The 19,805-nt window shown below is 40.9% G+C and overlaps 1 protein-coding gene across 3 annotated transcripts; it reads right to left on the minus strand.

Moving 5' to 3' along the window:
- Window positions 1-41: 41 nt before the first annotated feature.
- ddx31 (DEAD (Asp-Glu-Ala-Asp) box polypeptide 31) lies at window positions 42-12,336 on the minus strand. 3 transcript variants are annotated; one of them, XM_077714298.1, is made up of 22 exons: window positions 12,196-12,336; window positions 11,807-11,947; window positions 11,622-11,726; window positions 11,488-11,558; window positions 11,355-11,430; window positions 11,248-11,291; window positions 9,831-9,901; window positions 7,830-7,939; window positions 7,726-7,767; window positions 7,606-7,670; window positions 7,413-7,532; window positions 5,611-5,717; window positions 5,355-5,536; window positions 5,172-5,291; window positions 4,108-4,167; window positions 3,974-4,024; window positions 3,769-3,908; window positions 2,465-2,549; window positions 2,281-2,392; window positions 949-1,099; window positions 780-877; window positions 42-675 (listed from the first exon to the last, which is right to left on the minus strand). In XM_077714298.1, exons 2-22 carry the CDS (start codon window positions 11,864-11,866, stop codon window positions 650-652), a joined length of 1,896 nt encoding a protein of 631 aa, XP_077570424.1. In that variant the 5' UTR covers window positions 11,867-11,947; window positions 12,196-12,336; the 3' UTR covers window positions 42-649. The 3 variants fall into 3 exon arrangements, with proteins under 3 accessions (XP_077570424.1, XP_077570422.1, XP_077570423.1); XM_077714296.1 differs by having other exon boundaries at window positions 42-678; XM_077714297.1 differs by lacking the exon at window positions 12,196-12,336 and having other exon boundaries at window positions 42-678; window positions 11,807-12,185.
- Window positions 12,337-19,805: the final 7,469 nt, after the last annotated feature.

Below are 19,805 nucleotides of genomic sequence, written 5' to 3' on the forward strand. Positions count from 1 at the left end.
TACCAACCAAAATAAATAATGTGCATTGAAATAGGAGAATATTGTTTTGAATATACAGTTTATTTTTTTTTCTGCACAATTTTGAATTCACAAATGAAACATTATTTGTTGTCAATCCTTCTTAAAAATAAATTCCTCACTAGTATTAGACATTCAATCTGTTTGTGATGGGTTTGTTGCATCAGATCAAGATTTCATTCAAAACCAATATGCCCGTTTCAAATGGATTGGATATCTAGCATGGTCAATTGAAGTCTATCACCAAATACAATTGATTAAAAAAAGACAATTAAAAATTAGCTTAAAAATTTCACTTGGTTTTAAAAACACTCATTACAGCCATTTTCGTAGGCGGGATAAAATGTCATCATGCATCTTTTATCTGAAGGAGTTTATTAGCTTACATCCAATCTATTTTCGATAGGAGGAATGTAGGGCCATTTGCTACCATCCCCCCAACATCAAATTGATTGGACACATTTTTGTCAGTTGGCAGGCAACACATTGCATGTCTAAATAAGACTGATCAAGGAACATTTTTTCTTTATGACAACCTGTAAAAAAAAAATGTATTTTTTTCTTTTAGGCTCACTCCAGATTTACAATTCTATCCAGCCTCTGTCCGAGTACATGGGTTTCCATCCATCTGTCAACCCTCAGCCATTTTCTCTGTCGCTGCTACACAACAAGTGGGATGTGAAAGCAAGTCATTACTTAATTTATTCCTTACCATTCACATATCCGATGCAATGGTGCATATATATTTAGTTTAAAATCACCTTGCTGCCGCCGTTTCTTCACTGCAATGCCACTGTAGAACTCATCGGCGCAATTCTTAGTTTTTACTCGCTTCTTCTGGGTCGGTCGCCGATGCAAACTGACGACGATGTGCGGTGAGAATGGTGCACCAGACAGTGCGCTGAATATTTGTATTTTGTACTGTATTACCTGCGACGCGAGTCGGTGGCGGTCAGGCCTTTGGGGGCATCTCTAAGGCCGAAGCTCTTAGCAGCATGACCCAGGTGGAGTCCGCGGATGTGGAAGATGTGCTTGAGGCAAGCTGGGTAGCTGGCGTATGATCGCAGATACGAGCTCAGCGCTGAGGCAAAACCAACAAACAATCATATCAAATAATTTGGCTGTCTATTGCCATCAGCGGCAGGCAACGAGCTATAAATAAATAAACCACCCTTCCACCTAGTAGGATTTTTACACTTAGATTAGGAATAAATTTATAGTGACCTTGTGAATGTTCAGCCCCGCATAAAATTTTTAACCTATCACCACAATTAAAGCTCCAAACACAAATATAAAATATATTTCTGGGGGACAAAATCGTGATATGGATTTTTCGGTACAGCAAACTTTATGCAGAAGTTAGTGGAGTGAGGTACTTTGAATAATGTAATGTAATCAATCGGTCTTGGGCTTTTGTTTAAAGTGTGGCGAACATGAAGACCAAGAAACACCAGATACACCCCGTTGTGAGGACGTTTAAAGCTGGATTTGGATACAAAAATATTTCCCAAGCTTAGAACAGCTCAAGGAGCACTGTGCAACCATTTCTATTGAAACATAAGGAATATCAGACCGCTACAAATATACCATGTCCAGGTCATCACTCTTAAACAAGACTTTTCAGAGATGCTGCCTAAACTTCCATGATTTGACAGTGATTAAATTGAAGAGATCTGAGGCAGGAGAGTGTTCATAGGATTACTTCCATTCTGTCTTTTTTTTTTTAGAAGAGTGGCAAGAAGAAAAATCATCTACAACTTACACAAAAAGTCTAATTTAAACTCTGCCACATTCCACCTGGGAGACACCAAACACGAGAAAGAGGTTGCTCTGCTCAGATGAAACCAAAGTTTAACTTTTTGTCCACAATGCAAAACAATGTGTGGCATAAACGCAACACTGCTTATCACCGTGAACACACCAGCCCCACTGTCAAGCATGGAAATGGCTACATCATGGTTTGGGCCTGCTTATCGTCAACCGGCACAGGAAAGATAGTTAAAATTGACGGAAAGATGAATAGAGTCAAATAGTGGACCATTCTGGAAGAAAACCAGTCTGCAAAAGACTGAGACTAGGCCTAAGATTTATCTCTCAACAGGACAATGATCCAAACCAAAAAGACATATCTACAATGGAATGGTTCACAAATAAATGTCTCCAGGTGTTAGAACAGTCAAAGTCCACAGACAGTTATTTTTTTCATCTGAAAAATGAGATCTCAAAAAGATATTGCGCAGCAGACTTGGGCGGCATTAGAACCTTTTTTGGCGTTCCTCAGGGACATAGCATCGGCGTGGACAAAGTTTTCAAAGTGCGTCTGCAGGACAGTGGCCCGTACACGTACTTCCTCCTCCGGAGCTCCACGGGAAGCCTGGCAAGCGCCAACGGAAGGAGGGCTCAATCAACAGGAGTAGATGGGACGATGGTGAGCGCCGATCACTACCTGATTGCGCCCTCGCCTTTGGGGCTTGTAGGCATCATCTTCAGCGAGGCGGGCAAGGATGTCTTGTAGTTTCAACTCAGACAGGCTGAAAGACAGCAAGGATACCTTAGAAAATGACTTCAAATAGCCTCAAAACCAACAGGCATTGTTGAACTGGAATTGGCTACCATTGACATTAACAATCTTATATCAAATGATCACCATCAAACCCTGACAGTTAAAACGAATCAAACTGCTAAACGCCATCAAATGACAAGCAATTAGCTCAATTCAGGGCATTTACAGGACACTTCCCGTGAACCTATTTTGCAACATACATGGGTCATTTTCAATGACCTAAAAGCAACCGGAAGTGACCGAGAATTGCACCAAATTCAACAGGAGATGCAGAAATGCTCCAAAATGAACTGGAAATGAACTGAAGAGCCTCAAAATGGAAAGAAAATGACCCATGAGTGCCATAAAAATGTATTTTGCTCATTTCTATAAGAAAAATAGGTTTGAAATACAAGTAAATTGACATACGAGCTTGTACAATACAGTGTTCCCTCGCTACTCCGCGCTTCAGCTATAACGGACTCAGAGCTTCGCAGATTTTTTTCAGGAAAAAAATTAAAAATTTAAAGATGTCAAATTAAAATTATAAATGACATCATCTTACAAGGAGTGGAAACAAAATATTCAATAAGAATTAGTAATTGCATCAAACAAAAGGCCAAAGAAATGGTCAATAACATGGTGAGTTTAGGAATCGCATTGATGACGTCATGGCTCTTTACATGCGCATCTTCACCGCCCAAAAAAAAAACAACGTTCAACAACTCCCAATAACGAGGTTTCTTACGTGCAAAAATACTGCAGAAGATCCTCCATCCGGACTACTATGTTTTTGCTCGGTGGTGCTTTTGTTTACGTATTACACGTTTCTTTAAGCATTTTTGAAGGGGCACGCCTACTTCGCGGAAATACAGCTATTGCGGGGGGGTCCCGGTCACCATTAACCACGATAAGCGAGGGAACACTGTAAATTAAAATCTCAAGGTATCACTGCACTCTGATACTCATTGATTAGTTCCCAAGTCCTGCTCTACAGCAAACTCCCAATTTATTTTGGAGCATTTCTAGGTCACTGACTGTTCACGTGGGGACATTGGAGTTCAGTGACCCAAAATCAACATTAAGTAACCTCTATAGCCCCAAAATAAAGATGTGTGAACCGGAAAGATCCCCCAAATTAAATCATTTGCTGACATTGACAAGACCAGACAACATGCTTGCTCCCAGCTCGCAACGGCACTGCTCACCCGATGTCCCCGGCAGCAAGTTCCTGAACAAAGGCTGACTCGTTGGGCGTGAGGAAGAGGAGGCTGCTCCCCCTGGAGCCGATTCGGGCCGTGCGCCCTGCACGGTGGACGTACTCCGGCAGGCTGCATGGAGGAGTGTACTGCGCATAGCAGGATTGTGTCACGTCACACAATTGGAAGCCACGAGTGAGTGCGTGCGCATCACCTGTACGATCCACGTGACTTGAGGGAGGTCCAGCCCGCGAGCGGCGACATCCTGCAAAAACCGTCACACCAGGGCCTTTTGTCGGATCATGACACCAAGTGTGTCCAGATGGACAAGGTGAGGGATGGACTGACCGTACACAGTAGAACTCCACATGAATCCCCACAGAATTCTTGGAAGACTTCCGAGCGTTCCTGGCAAATGTTTGAATTGGGATTTCTAAACGTTATTACATTTTAGCAGCATCATAGATCAGAAGCAAAAATAAAATTTTGTTTGTCGGTTTGTGATGGCCTTTTAGCAGATGCTTTCTTAATCCAGTGTATTTGTCTGGCAGAAACTATCGTGTCTTTAGCTCCATAAACCTATGTGCTCTGAATCAGCGACGAAACTCTTAACAGTACAGTGATCACGCTTATGTTTGTTGTGAAATGTCATACCTTGTCAAAGGCATTCAACTATTTCATGCTTTTCAGAAGCAGAGATCATTTTTTCTCCTATGTTGCTTGAAAATGCTGTTCAGCTTAATAAGGTGGAAAATCCTTCAGTAGTTTTTCATTTATTTGGGCTCAGCTAGCAAGCTAATTATCAAAAGGTGTCTGAAATTGATTTATGTGAACCAAAGAGGCCGAGACACAATACCATACACTAGGCAAATTGAAAATGAAAAATTTAGGTCTCTATCACACGAATACAATTTGCCGAATAATTTGGAATGCAGTGTAGTCATACAAAGGGGCAATTTATCGTGTCCAACCAGCAGAACATGCATGTTTTTGCAATGTTTCAGAGTACAGAGAAACTCCGAACAGGAAGATCCAAATCTGGGATGGAACCCACACTCTCAAAACTGATAGACGAGTCCACAAACCAGCACAGAAAAAAATTGCAAGTTCCAAAATTTAAATTTTTTTTAAAAATCTGCAAAAAAGATTTCGGTCAGAAGTTCAGCTGAAGAATATGCAGCATGTTGCGTAAAATCAGCTGTAAAATTTAGAGGTTTCAAAATATTACATCGCAAAATGAAGGAGAGCCAATGAGAAGCCATTGAATGCGACGGCTGGTGGCGGATTGCTACCTCCGAGTCATAGATGTTTAAACATGAATTCTTTTTGCGGCTAAATTTTGAAAAACAAATAAATAAATTAAAAAGTTCCACAAATTTCAATCCAGCGGCCGTCAGAGACACCAAGCTCACCTCCTGAGGCATGTTGCCATGCAAACGCAGGAAACGGTTGCCCGACAGGACAGTGCAGAAGAGTGTGTGAAGGAAGTCCACCTCTTCGCAACTGGATATGAAGACCATGGCCTTCTGGTGCTATTGCGTGCATGCGGGTTATCACGATATAGATGATAGAGGACGCGGACAAGGTGTACGTACCCGGCACTCGTGTAGGAGGAAGGCGGCCAGACAAACAAGCCGGACCTTACTGGGCACCAGCACGACATAGTGTTTGAGCTCCGTCGGCACCGCAAAGCTTTCCGGTTGGCTGTCAGCAGAAGGCGCGTCAACCTGGACTCGGATGGGATCCTTCAGACAGATGTCTGCTAGATGCGTAACGCCTGAAAAGCACATGGGCAACTATTCACCACCGGTGCGTAGACGCACGAGCACCGCATAACAAACGTAGGTCCACCTTGTGTTAATGTCGCCGAAAGGAGGACGTTTTGTCTCTCTGTTCCAGATGAGTTCAAGGAGTTCAAGATGATGGCTAGGTCCTTCTCAAAACCTAAGTCCAACATCCTGCAGACACAAACAGCTCTAAATTGACATCCATTGCAGAACGCAACTGCAGTTTAATTATGTGTTTTTCTGCAGCTCTCTTCCTGTTGATTTAGTTGCGATGAGGTCACTGAACCGGAAGTGATCCGTATTGCCCCAAAACTCACCTTATATATACAGGAATACCTCGACATACAAGTGTCGACATACAAGCAATTTGAGATACGAGTAAAATTTAGAGAAAATATTTATCTTGGGATACAAGCCAATTTTGTTATACGAGCACAGCTGACGCGAGAGGCTGCTCATAAGAACATCATGGGCACGGTCTTTCTCCCCGCAACTCCCTCATGTAATGTGTCTACGAGCACTGGGCGGAGCGTTGCATTTTTCTTAGTGTTTTCCCCGTAAATCAGTGCAGAATGGCGGAGCTTGCTCGACAATATGAGTATACTACTTCTCGTTGGCAAGTGGTCGTCCATTATCCTATTGCAAGGAAATGTGAGCATCATTTTCGGGGTATTTTGAAGGGAAGAAAAAAAGCATATAACCCTTGATCGGTTGCATTTGAAAGTCAGGGTGGAGGCGGGGCAAATAGAGCCAACCAGGGAGAAGTATAAAAATTAAAAACTAAATTAGAATTGTTTGGTGTAAAATTAGATTAAACTTATTTTTGAGTGTTTCTGTATCATAATCCAAGTTAATTTAAATTTTATGTTATGTTATGTTACGAGCGTGTTGCCGTGCAAAAAGCCCCCACATCCCCTCCGCGAAATCTGTCTATTTTTAGCACTATTAAACACATTTTAGTACTATAAAGCCACTAGTTATAGGTTGGCGATTTACAACAAGTAAAAATGTTTTTCCATCCCAATATCCTGTTTTTGGTGCTTTTTGAGAGGGTTGGAACAAATCAATTTGTTTTTAGTTTTTTTTCTATGGGAAACGTTAATTTGAGTAAATTGACATACAAGCTCAGTCCCGTAACACATTAAGTTCGTATCTCAAGGTACCACTGTATTTAGTAAAGAGTTGTCATTTTATGTTTGTTTTTGAGGACCGAAGCAGTGAAATTAAATATTGAGCGGCTTGGCTCAAAAGTCTCTTTAAGTCAAATTGGCTATTCGGTCATATTTTAAATGTTTTTTTATTTAATCGGTTGTATTTGCTCCTAAGGGACCCATGATCTTAATATTCTGGATCAACACTTATGAGATATTACAATTACAAACGTGTCGAATTTGGCAGGAATGGGACAATTATTTTGAAAACCCTATTTTTTCGATTAATGATTACTTATCGGGGGTACTTTGACACAAAGCCTATGACAATCCCAGAGGCCCTAAGTATAGCTGTGAATTTTTATCAAAATTGATTCAGCCATTTCAGTGTCCGTAGGGATCAAACAGATTCACACAGAGATGCATTTATATTAGTTTAGGTATTAGTGAAATTAAATTAATTGAAATAAACAAAACTAAATTGTAAATGGTGGATGGAAAAAATGCAAGAGCATGAGGCCCACTAAAGAAAAGTGTGGCCAAAATGCTAACTTTATTCTCAAATTTCAGACTTTAAAGTCAGAATTCTGAGAATTAAGTGCAAATTCTCACTTCAAAGTGAGAATCTTGGCCATCGTTATTTCTTCAGTAGCCCAAAACTTCTTTTGTAGGAAGAAATCATCATAAACCCGAGTGTATGGCGTGTATGTGGTACCGGTCGGCCTCGTCCAGAACAAGCCAGCGTACGGCGCTGAAGGCCATGCTGAGGGTGTGGTTGATGTGATCCACCAGGCGCCCCGGAGTGGAGACCAGAATATTGATGCCTTTGCGAAGCCTGCCCGCACACAAGTGCTGATTTAGGGTCAACTTCAGGAAGGACGACTTAATTTTTTTGTGAGGCCACCCACCTGGCCTTCTCAGACTTCCTCTTTTCTCCACCCATCAGGATGCCGGGGACAATCCACGTGAAGGGCTGGCGACAGTGTCAGTGGTTTCTCTTGTTCACAATGCGTGCATGCTTTGCTTACCTTGAGAAGTTTCTGGAAGGTGCCGAAGGTCTGCAAGGCAAGCTGGACAAAGAGAAGAAATACATCACACACGGCCTCGGAATTGACAATGAGTTCCTTCTCACCTCCCTGGTGGGGACGACGACGACAGCGAGGGGGCCATCTGAACGCTGGATTTTGGTCTGGAGAGCCTGAAGCGTCTGAACCAGCGGTACGGCAAAAGACAACGTCTTACCTGCGTGACACAAAATTAATAAAATACATTAAAAAATGAAGAAATGAAATTAACAACTGATTACAGCCCCTGACAACAAAGGTTTTTTTGAAGCATTGTATTTAACTCATGGCTTGCCATTAACACCTGGCTAGATGACTGTAAGGGTTGTTAGTCTTACATTATTATATATTTGCTCACAATGAAGAACGCTTTGCTTTATACTTGGCTTGTTAACATTAGAAAAGTTATTATAGTACAGGGTGACCCAAAAAGATGCGTACCCATATTTTATACGATTAAAAAAAATAAAAAATTAACGAAAGTCTTTTCTGTTGCAGGACGTGAAAGGTGGACCTATGGATGATCGTTTTCAGCTATAGTTGCCCCAAAAATTTCTTGGACAAATCAGCAGCAGATATTCTCCCTGGAGATCTATTTTGCGACAGTCATACCAGAGTGTACAAAATAGAAATTTTCATGGGTAGGCATCTTTTTGGGTCACCCTGTACATCATGCTTTGCTCCCTAGTTAGACCAAACAACAGGAAGGTTGAATCATCTTGGACTGGTGGAATGTGGAGAAGAACCTTCGGCTCTACATGACCTTCATTTGTTTTGAGAACTAAGATGTCTATTGTAACTAGGGTCGTTGAAGCTAATAAACAAGGAAAAGATGCGTGTGACGCCAGAACGAATCTGGGCAGAGACCTGAAAGGTTCAAATCTCTCTTGCAAGTAAACCCAGGAGATTCTCAGGTCATTTCTCTTTATATGTGCATGCATTTGGGAATGCCTTTTGGTGGACCCATCAATGCCCAATTCATTTTATTTGGGATCTTACAGTACGACTCAAAATGGATTGAACGTCTAGTGTTGTCAACAGTAGCCAAGGAGTTCATCTTGATTTAAAGATCACCTCCTATTGGTTTTGGGACATTTACCAATCCCTCCCTTTTCATTTTGAGTTTGGGTGAATTCCTATAAATTTTGGGGCATTGCCTGATTTTAGGCCACTTCCTGTTCATTTTGGCTCATGCCTATTGATTTTGGGGCACTTCCACACAATACAGATTTTGGGGCATTTGTGAGTAACTTTTTATTATGATATATTTCTTGTTCACTTGCTATTTATTTTGGCTTGTTTCCTGGTCAATTACTGTTTCGGGTTACTTTTGATTTTCAGACATCCTGTTGACTTTGGGTATTTCAGGGTTCATTCCTGTTGTATTGTTTGGTCAATTCCGGTTTATTAAAATGCATTTCCAGATCATTTGTTCAATTTGGCCGACTGAACAGGATGTTTCATTCATCATCTCATTTTCTGAACCACTTTATCCTCACTAGGGTCGTGAGGAGTGCTGGAGCCTATCCCAGCTGACTTTGGGCCAGACTTTTGGGGCACCCTGAATTGGTGGCCAGCCAATCGCAGGGAACAGGGAGATAAACAACCATTCACACTCACTCATACCTAGGGGCAAATTAGAGTGTCCAATCGGCCTGCATGTCTTTGGAATATGGGAGGAAACCAGAGTATCCTGAGAAAACCAACCCAGGTTTCGGGGAGAGGACATGCAAACTCCACACAGATGGACCGACCTGGATTTGAAAACAGGTCCCCCACTGTGAGGCCAACACGCTAACCACTCAGTCGCCTGGCCACCCCTGAACAGGGAGTGAAATGGGAATATCTCCATAAATTATAGGAAGTGAGCCAAAGTCAAATTGTGCCATAAATGCCCCAACATTTGTGGGAATTGGACCCATAAATGGCCCGATATAACTTTCTGGCTGCAATTGACAGCGTTACATGCTCAATCCATTTACAGTGAGTGCATTTATTCGAGCTTCCCAGCCTAAGTGAATTTGATGTCTGGCATTATCAAGACAGGTAAACTTTGTGTGTACACAAACCTGAGCCAGTCTGAGATCGAACAATGGCGTCTCTTCCAGACAGCAGCGCCGGAATACTCTGCTTCTGCACACTGCGAGTAAAAACAACATCACTTCCGTCTGCCTTCATTATATAAATTGCTATGTAGTATTCACAATTAAAGTGGTACCTAAATATATGTTGATGGCTGATTTGCTTATTTTGAGGGGGATTGGCAATTGGTTGATACAGAAAAAAATAATGTTAGCCAGCTAAGCTGGACATTGGTGGTCATTATTATATAAACTACATTTGTCAAATACACCAGAAGGGATCATTACAGAAATGTTTTATCCGTGGGCAATGTTGCATTACTACACACTCAATAGGAAGTGTCGTGTTAATTCATTTTTTAATCTATTTAACATTTGCATCTGCTGTCATTGATTTTGCACAACTACAGTTCACCAGGAAATGTTCTTGATAATAAAATATATTCTTTTACGGTTTATTTTTTAATTCAGTTATTTGATGGATCATGGACATCTATCACCACCGATGGGGGCTAAAAAAATTAAACAGGTGGACTTATATTGGAACGTCAAAAGCTGATGCCAGTTCCATTTTCTAAATAAGAAAATTAAGGCAAATGCCAATGTTTAGAGCCAATTTTGTTGGCTGATAAACTTTTTTTTAGATCAGTGTGATTGCGAAAGAGTATTAACATTATGTAAATGTCATTAGGATTTTTTCTTCTTTGGTAATACTACACACTAGATCAGACATGAGCAAACTACGGCCCACAAGGCCTTGATCAAATAATGTTTTTGTTTTTTTTCCAACCAAGATGGCGCCGTCACGCGGAAGCCAGTGGCATTGGCTCTGTCCACTCTTATTTGTTTTTCGTGTTTTACAGCCCCTCTATCTTTTTTTAAATTACATTTTAATATTTCTTAATACATTGCTTTTTACTTTACTTTGTACTTTATACTTTAATGATGAGTGATGAGTATGTTAATATTTTAGTCCTTTTTTCTGTTTATGTTTCATATGTACTGTTAACGGATACAGTTCTTTTATATGTATCATATCTTGTGCTGAACCGGCCCATCTGTCAAATTTTATAAGTCAATGTGGCCCCCGGGCCGAAAAGTTTGCCCACCCCTGCACTAGATGGTGCAGAATCGAAAATTGATTAGATCAGGGCCCAAAAAGTGAACACAACAGGGCCCAAAAAGTGAACACAACAGTGATCTTACTATATTAGCCATTCATCAGCCGATGGCCAATCTAGAAAAATTCCCATTCATTAGTCCAACATATCAATTGACCTTTGGTTAAAAGCACATGCTATTCATGAAAATAATTGGAATCAGCAAAACTCCAGACAAGTTGGATTTTCCAAAAATTGGTAATTAGCCAGAAAATTGCAATTGTTCACTCCTTGTTTTAAGTAACCTGGTCAACGTGGAAATGTTGAAGACTTTGTTGAGCGTTGCCACCTGTTGGATGGAAACAACCATTCAGACCGACGCGGTAATGCATCGTGTCGGTGAGTGCGTTACCAAATGAGGATGAAGGTTCAGGTCCGAGAAAGCTTCCTCAGTAAAAATCTTCTCTTTCACTGGACAAACTTCGGGCCTTAGCGAATAAAAAGACTTGTGACATAGTGAGGACCAATGAGACTAAGTGGCTCACCTTTGCACGAGGGGTATGTCCGGGTTGTGTTTGAACAGCGACGAAGTCTTGACAGTCTTCCATTTGTCCGTCTGACCAAAACAGTGGGCCGTCAGAGAAAAACAGAGGGTAGGTGACCTATTCCCGTCACATACCTGCATGCTGGAAGGTGGCGGGGCCAAGTGTTCTGTCTTTTGCGTCCTGGCCTTTTTTACATCCTTCCGGGGCTCCTTAGAGTGCGTCCGCTTCTTGTTTGGCACCTTTTCAGGGACAAATGCCGGTATTCCATTTATTATCAGGCTCGAGTAAGGAAAAGGAGACAATAATTTAAATAACTCACCCGTAAAATTGACCCGGAGGTGATGTTGATGCACAGTTGATCATCCGAAGAAGGCATCATCGCAAAATCACGTGGCGATACAAATTTGGGGCCGAATTAAGGCACGCCGTCACTTTTGACATCTATTAACACGTGTGAGTTCTAAAAAAAAAAAAGAGAGAGAGAAAGCGTCATGCAGAAAATACAGATTGACGCTGAAACAATTTAGGTGACTTCTAATTGTCTCCTTAGCACACCAACGTGTGTTCCTATTGTGTGCTGTTTTTTCTTTCATGTAAAAAGTACAGCGAGCTAAACGACATTTTTGCACTAGTAAGTACTACCGGTCGCTCACTACCCGAAGCAAAGACGGCAACTAAGACTAAAATAAGACATCCACACAAACCTACCTGCACGCCGACAAACAAAACACGTGTATATACTTCCTCTTTCGTCACGAGGCCACACCCCCGTTCTTCTTCTTTAGTAGATTTCTGGCATGCTCGACGACAATACAACGGGTTACATTTCAATGAATTGAATTGAATCGAATCCTTTTATTGTCATTTTACAAACTTTTCCCTGGTGATGTCCGATTTTTTTACGGTATTGCATTCACATAGCAAAAAAAGTTTTATTTTAAAAACTGTATTTCTCAATTGTTTGATTTTTAAAACTTAGTTTTCTGAGTAACTTTCAGGGTTGTTTTGTGAAATATTTTTCCTTTTGCTGAGAATGGCTTCCACCAAAACAAAATATATGTTTATAAACAATCTAGCTGCAGTTATCAAGATACTTGGAAGTCTCGTGCAAACTGCATTCCGCAAATTCTAGACTGGTGCCAATCACAGGGCACTAAGAGACAACCATTCACATTAACACTTATACCCAGTGGGAGTTTAGAGCAGTGGTGGCCCACTCCGGTCCTCGAGAGCCCCTATCCAGTCTTTTTCCATATCTCCCACCTCTACTACACCCAAACCAAATGATCAGCTTATCAGCAACCTGTCAAGAAGCTTGATACTCCTCCAGATCATTTGATTCAGGTGTGTTGTGGAGGGAGAAAACAGACCGAATAGGGGCTCTCGAGGACAGGAGTTGGCCACCCCTGGTTCAGTGTTTAACCAACCTACCATGCATGTTTAAGGGATGTGAGAGAAAACGAGTACTCAGAGAAAACCCACGCTAGTATGCAACATTCAAACTGAGAACCCATCTGGGCTTAAACTGTCATGAAATGAAGTTTATAGGATTTACAGAAAGTGTGAAATAATTACTTAAACATACCAGTGCATAAATACTTGTTGATTTAAATACCTTAAGCACAAATTATTGGAACACAAAATTTGTTTGGTAAGCTCATTGACCCTTGACATACATACACAGGTGAAGCCAATCATGAGAAAGGGTATTTGAGCTGGCCATTTGTGAGTTGTTCTCTCAACTGTCAAATCACCTAAACTCAAATATTGTTCTACATCATGGTTTAGGAAAGAAAAATACAGAAAGCTACCTCAGAGATTTCAGCTGCCAGTTTCCATTGTGAGAAACACAGTGAGGAAATGGAAGACCATAGGCCCAGTTTTAATTAAGGCCCGTAGTGGCAGGCCAAGAATAATCTCAGATAAGCAGAGGCGAAGGAGTATGAGAACAGTCAACTCAACCCACAGACTAGCTTCAAAGACCTACAACATGATACTCCTGTGCATCACTTGACTATTCAGCGCACTTCACACAAGGAGATGCTGTATGGAAAAGTAATGTGTCAGAAGCCTTTTCTACGCACGTGCAACAAACTGTCGTTTGTATGATGAACCACATTTGGACAAGCCATATTCATTTTGGAATGAGGTGCTGTGGACTGAAAAAAGTAAAATTGAGTTATTTGGGCATAACAGGGTAGCATGCATGGCAGAATAACAACATTCGGAGACAAGCACAGTAACACAGTACCCACAGTAAAATTTGGTAGTGGTTCTGTTAAGCCGTGGGGCTGAATGGGCAGTGCAGGTACAGTGGTACCTCGGCATACGAGCATTTCGAGATACAAGTAACATTTAGAGCAAATAATTATCTCCTAGATACGACAAAAAAATTGAGATGCGAGAAAACCGGGTGGCCAAGACATGAGCGGCTGTTTATCATTGTAGCACACTGTCTTTTTTGCTGCATCACTTTCGTGTATAAAATATATCTACGATTACTGGGCGGAGCGTTGCATTTTCCCGTGTTTTTTTCCTTGTTATTCAATGTATAATACAAAGTGAACAACAATGGATCCAAAGCAAACCGGTGAAATGAAGAGTTGTGCAAAGAAAAGGCGAACGTGGACAATCAATATTAAGCGTGAAATAATAGAAAAATATGAGAGGGTATGTCAGGTTTAAGACCATGTACATTCAATAATATCGGAGCAGAGGAAGCACACGCAGAGTCGGCTTGATGAGATTTTCAAAGACATCTGCTGAGGGAGGGGTCGGGAGGAGCCAGCGCTTGGAGATGAGTCCATCTCCTTGCCTGACCAGTTCCAATCCCTGGCTACCTCCAACAGAGTAGCCCCTTTTATTAACAAAGGGTCATGTGACCTAGGTACAAACTTAAGGCGGGACGAAGTGACACAAAGAAATGGGCGTGTCTTAGTAAATGACGTGCCCCTAACTCATAGGTGTTATGAAGGAAACTTACCACTAGGCTCTGCAAAATTCTATCCTAGTGACTATACAGCATAAAAGTATAAAGAATACATTCTATACTTCACATTTCCCCCCTATAGTTACTTTGAAAGAATTTTCATGAAATACATAAATTTATATCCCTCCTATCCAGATTCTAGAATACAAATATCATCAGCATTATTTATCAAGGGGTATGGAAAACAATAAAATCACTTGTCAAGGCAGAGGCAAAAACTTGAGGTAATTTTAGGGTTATCCGAGAAAAATCCGTCTGCGTGCCTCTTTATGAGCGGACACAATTTTTAAGTCAAAACAAGTACAATAACCCGAAGCACTCGACATACCGAGACTCGTCACACTTTGAAAGAGTGGAAGAATCTCCATTATGATTTGCCACGCGGTTATACTGTATGTCATTGTAAGTTACCAGCATGTGGTAGATAGTATTTCGAATCATAACTTTCATACATAGAAAATACAGAATCGTAACAAAATCGCAAGTGAGGGAGTTGCAAATTTAAACAGAATCGAGAACCACGACCCGTGTTGGCCAAAGCTTCAGCTATAGCCCAAGTCATGTATTGGTTTCATCTGGGATGAAGGTGCAGCAGTGTTCTCCCATCATGGCACACGCATCTCCATCCTTGGCTCCATCCTCCTGCAACTCCATTTCCCTTGGGGCTTTTAAATCATCGGCTATACCTCGGATTTGGCAAAGTTGCGACAGTATGATTTTCTGGGGGGTGGACCACTTGTAGTCACGACGGAACACCACCACCCCAGATTGAATCATGTGGTTTGAATTGCACTGATTTTGGTCCCTTATCGCTTACTGTTATGTTCATTACCCTTAAAAGGAATGCATCTCATCTGCCTCACTGCAGATTTAAGCGCGACGTCTAGACCCAGTGAATTCAGGAAGTCAGGATACCACACATCTTCTTCATAGTAGTTCTCCAGATTGTTCTTTTCATACCAATTCACTCTCCTCTGTGATAGGAGTATGTCACCATCTTGTTTTCCCACTCGAGTCTCAGTGGGCGGGGCGTTCAGACACGCCCAGGCAGTCACTGACAGTGCAGTCACTGTGATGTTAGTGGCAACAGCTTTCACTGTGGCCAATGTGTAGAGGTGCAAAGTCCATGGCAGTTCAAGGTTAAGTGAGGGGTGCTTGTGGCAGGTGAGTAGACTGATGAGTGTTTTACGGACAAGGGTTTTGATACCGTCCAACTTCCAGTCTACTCAGTCACCTGTGTCTCGAACTACCTTGACCTGGCATTGGTGAATCCACTTTGACATTTTAACAATCTTTACAGCAGTGGAGGTTGGTGAGTTGGGCCACGAATGGGTCTTCACATCATGGAGAGAACCAGGACTTCCTTTTTATGACTCGGATCAGCATCCAGTCACCTGGCTTCACCACCTCCTGCAAAGTAGACAAAAGGGGATCACGGTAGCTTGCCTGTTCTTTGGACAAGTTTCTCCAAACATGTTACCATCCATTCTGTGATTAGGTCTGCCTTGCCCTTAGCCTTTTGTCATGTTTCACCTTCCCATAGAGGATGTTGGAATGGTCTTCCATGAACATTTGTTTGCTCTACCAGTCCCACACTCTTTTGGACGTTGTCCTCGTTTGGGCCTGGAGTTACCCTGCACACCATGTCTGCAACAAATCAAACAGTTCCTACAAAAAATTTAAAAGTAGGTATTTAGACCTCTGGGACATGGAACACACACTGTACCATGTCCATCATCCCTCCTGTTGAGACATGGTTCAATCCATGGCTCAATTTTGGAATAATTTTTGGTAGGCACGCTAGGCCTTTAGCTGTGTACAGGTCTTCTGCAGACTGTTCTTTCTGTATAGATGCATCTCTACCTTATGTGATGCAATGTTTTGCATATCAATTAATACTGTTTTTGACTTGGTTTTTGTTGTTGTGAATACTGTGCAGTAAGTGTTTGCGCTGCTGCTTTAGCTGCTGTCGTCTTTAGCGCGTGCTCAACACCTGCATACAGCCACTTGGTTGGGCTTAATTCTCAAACGAACAAAAATCACAACAATCTTACTTATTCAATCACTTTGTTTGCGAAAATCTAAATATCTTATCACTCAAAAGTAGATATACTAGCTGTTATTCTATTTTGATCACTGCTTCCATGTTAACATCAAAAACTATATTTGATTTTTCCTTTCCTGCAATTACACAAATTAACTAATCATGCTAAAAATAGGAAAAATACAAAGAGCAAACCAGGCTGCTTTCTCCTCAGGAAAACAGCTTTCCCGCTTTCTGCAACAGTTACATTCACATCAATTAATATCCAGAAACAAATGTAAACATTTATAATTCTGAAAAGAATTGAACCCACTAAACTGTAACCACCCCTTGTTTATCAGGGTTGATATTTTCTAGCATAATTGTCCTTTAGGGCAATTAAAATTCATTACTTATAAATTGCATACTACTCAAATCCCAATTCAATTAACAATGTGTATCGCGTTGCATATTAAACTCAATTATTTGAAATTCAAAATATCCCAAACTAGTAGTCTTTTTTATCAAATGTAACATTCCATTGTCTTTGGAGTTTGCCAATCATCTCCTTTAAAACTTTCTTAATCAACAATTTCCAATAGTCAGGCCTAAAATTGAAATTTAGTTACATATCTATCCATTGTAGTCTCTCTTTTCTCTCTAATTGTTTACTTTAAAAATCTGTAAGAAGGTTTGTTCTCAATTGAAACGCTTTCACTTTTTATGGAGACAATAAAACCAATTTAAAAAGTTCCTTATGGTTTATGGCATTGCTCCTCGAGCAATAATCTTTCCAATCAATATTGGATGCTTTCCATTACGTCTGATCACGTCAATAAGCTTATCTTACCTGTCTCCTCAAACGTTTCAACTGAGAGAACCTCCTTACAGTACAAAGGTGGATCTGCATCCTCCTTTTCAGCTATTTTCATGTTTGCTGTTTGGTCAGCAACATTTGTACGGACGTTCTCATCTTGGGTTGCTCGTGCGTCTTCTCCATGTTTCCTGTTGAGAAGCACAGTCTCCTTCTGCTAACCCAAATTCAATCCATTTCTTTAAAGTTTTTTCTTTTACGCATATAGCCAGATTAGTCATTTTGTCAATTCAGTCAATTAATCTGTTAACACAATTTGCATGCCATTATCACTAAAAATCTATGGTACTTTGGAATTTCACATACGTGTCTTTGTTTTTTGTTTTTCTCAGTGCTCCCAAATTTCGCATAGCAGATTTATTCCTCCACTTCAAGTGTCACATTTGGAGTACTGCTTTTTTCATTCAAAATTTCATTTGACAGAATATTTTTTCCATAATTTGTCGTCGCCATCCCTGAAAAGGGCTTATTGGCAATTTCAGAAATCAATTCCAAATTTCCAAATCCTTCGCTGCCATCCCAGAAAAGGGCTTATTGGCGGTTTCAGAAATTGATTCCAATTTGCTAAATCCTTTTCCACCTTGATATCTAACGGATCAATTATATCTTGGTGGATGGCCAATCAAAAACACAAAAAGACAAACAACCATTCACGCTCACACTCATTCATCATCAGACATCAGTGGTCTGCAATTTTTTTTGTCACTAGTGGAGAGCGCCATCCCTGAAAAGGGCTTATTGGCAGCGAACCACCTTTTTCTGTCCTATCAGCACTAGTCATTCTCAAAAGAACTAGGTTAATAGTCATTAATATGACTCACACTAAAGCATATTTCATCTAGTGATGGGAAAAACAATGAATCATGTTTCGTGCACTAAACATGATTCACCTTATTCCATCCTATAGAAATCATGCTTATCCTAAATTAATTATTTTATCTAAACTTGTCAGGTACAATTTAATAATTTGGATCAATGCCATTTCTGCATTGTAAACTTCTCGTTTGATATCATTAATGATTTGGATGAATGCCATTTCTGCATTGTAAACTTCTCGTTTGATATCATTAATGATTTGGATGAATGCCATTTCTGCATTGTCTTCATTTAATAATTTGGATGATTCTTAATACTTAAATCTGAATCACAAATCACTCTCATATTGCTAAATTAGCTATGTGAACATAGTTAAATTGCCCCAGCGGAATTCCTATTGAATTCCTATCCGCGCCGAAGAAGGTGGTTATATTTAAAATAAGAGCCATTTTCTGGTCTCACTATTACCACAATTAAAATTGAGGAAAAATAACCTTTCACTAGGAATTTCCTAATATAAATTTCAGTGTTTAATAAAGGACCCAAAATGTGTCACTAATATATCATAACATTATAAACTATCTGTCTCTCTCTCTCTCTACATCTCTGTCTCTCTCTCTCTCTCTCTCTCTACATCTCTGTCTCTCTCTCTCTCTCTACATCTCTGTCTCTCTCTCTCTCTCTCTACATCTCTGTCTCTCTCTCTCTCTCTCTACATCTCTGTCTCTCACTCTCTCTCTCTCTCTACATCTCTGTCTCTCTCTCTCTCTACATCTCTGTCTCTCTCTCTACATCTCTGTCTCTCTCTCTCTCTCTACATCTCTGTCTCTCTCTCTCTCTACATCTCTGTTTCTCTCTCTACATCTCTGTCTCTCTCTCTCTCTACATCTCTGTCTCTCTCTCTCTCTACATCTCTGTCTCTCTCTCTCTCTCTCTACATCTCTGTCTCTCTCTCTACATCTCTCTCTCTACATCTCTGTCTCTCTCTCTACATCTCTCTCTCTCTCTCTCTCTACATCTCTGTCTCTCTCTCTCTCTACATCTCTGTCTCTCTCTCTCTCTCTCTCTACATCTCTGTCTCTCTCTCTCTCTCTCTCTCTCTACATCTCTGTCTCTCTCTCTCTACATCTCTGTCTCTCTCTACATCTCTGTCTCTCTCTCTCTCTACATCTCTGTCTCTCTCTACATCTCTGTCTCTCTCTCTCTCTCTCTCTCTCTCTACATCTCTGTCTCTCTCTCTCTACATCTCTGTCTCTCTCTCTCTACATCTCTGTCTCTCTCTCTCTACATCTCTGTCTCTCTCTCTCTACATCTCTGTCTCTCTCTCTCTCTCTCTCTCTCTCTACATCTCTGTCTCTCTCTCTCTACATCTCTGTCTCTCTCTCTCTACATCTCTGTCTCTCTCTACATCTCTGTCTCTCTCTCTCTCTCTCTCTCTCTCTCTCTCTCTACATCTCTGTCTCTCTCTCTCTACATCTCTGTCTCTCTCTCTCTACATCTCTGTCTCTCTCTCTCTCTCTCTCTACATCTCTGTCTCTCTCTCTCTACATCTCTGTCTCTCTCTCTCTACATCTCTGTCTCTCTCTCTCTCTACATCTCTGTCTCTCTCTCTCTCT

Source organism: Stigmatopora nigra, chromosome 4 (assembly GCF_051989575.1).
Source record: "Stigmatopora nigra isolate UIUO_SnigA chromosome 4, RoL_Snig_1.1, whole genome shotgun sequence".
NCBI classification, from domain to species: domain Eukaryota; kingdom Metazoa; phylum Chordata; class Actinopteri; order Syngnathiformes; family Syngnathidae; genus Stigmatopora; species Stigmatopora nigra.

Excerpts from the sequence above, each read along its gene's own strand:
- ddx31 (XM_077714296.1), bottom strand. The coding sequence starts at position 11,866 with ATGATGCCTTCTTCGGATGATCAACTGTGCATCAACATCACCTCCGGG. Across the intron at positions 9,902-11,247 it reads AACATTTCCACGTTGACCAG|TGTGCAGAAGCAGAGTATTC; the intron begins GTTACTTAAAAC and ends TTTTACTCGCAG. Across the intron at positions 2,550-3,768 it reads CTTGCTGCCGGGGACATCGG|CCTGTCTGAGTTGAAACTAC; the intron begins GTGAGCAGTGCC and ends GCTGTCTTTCAG.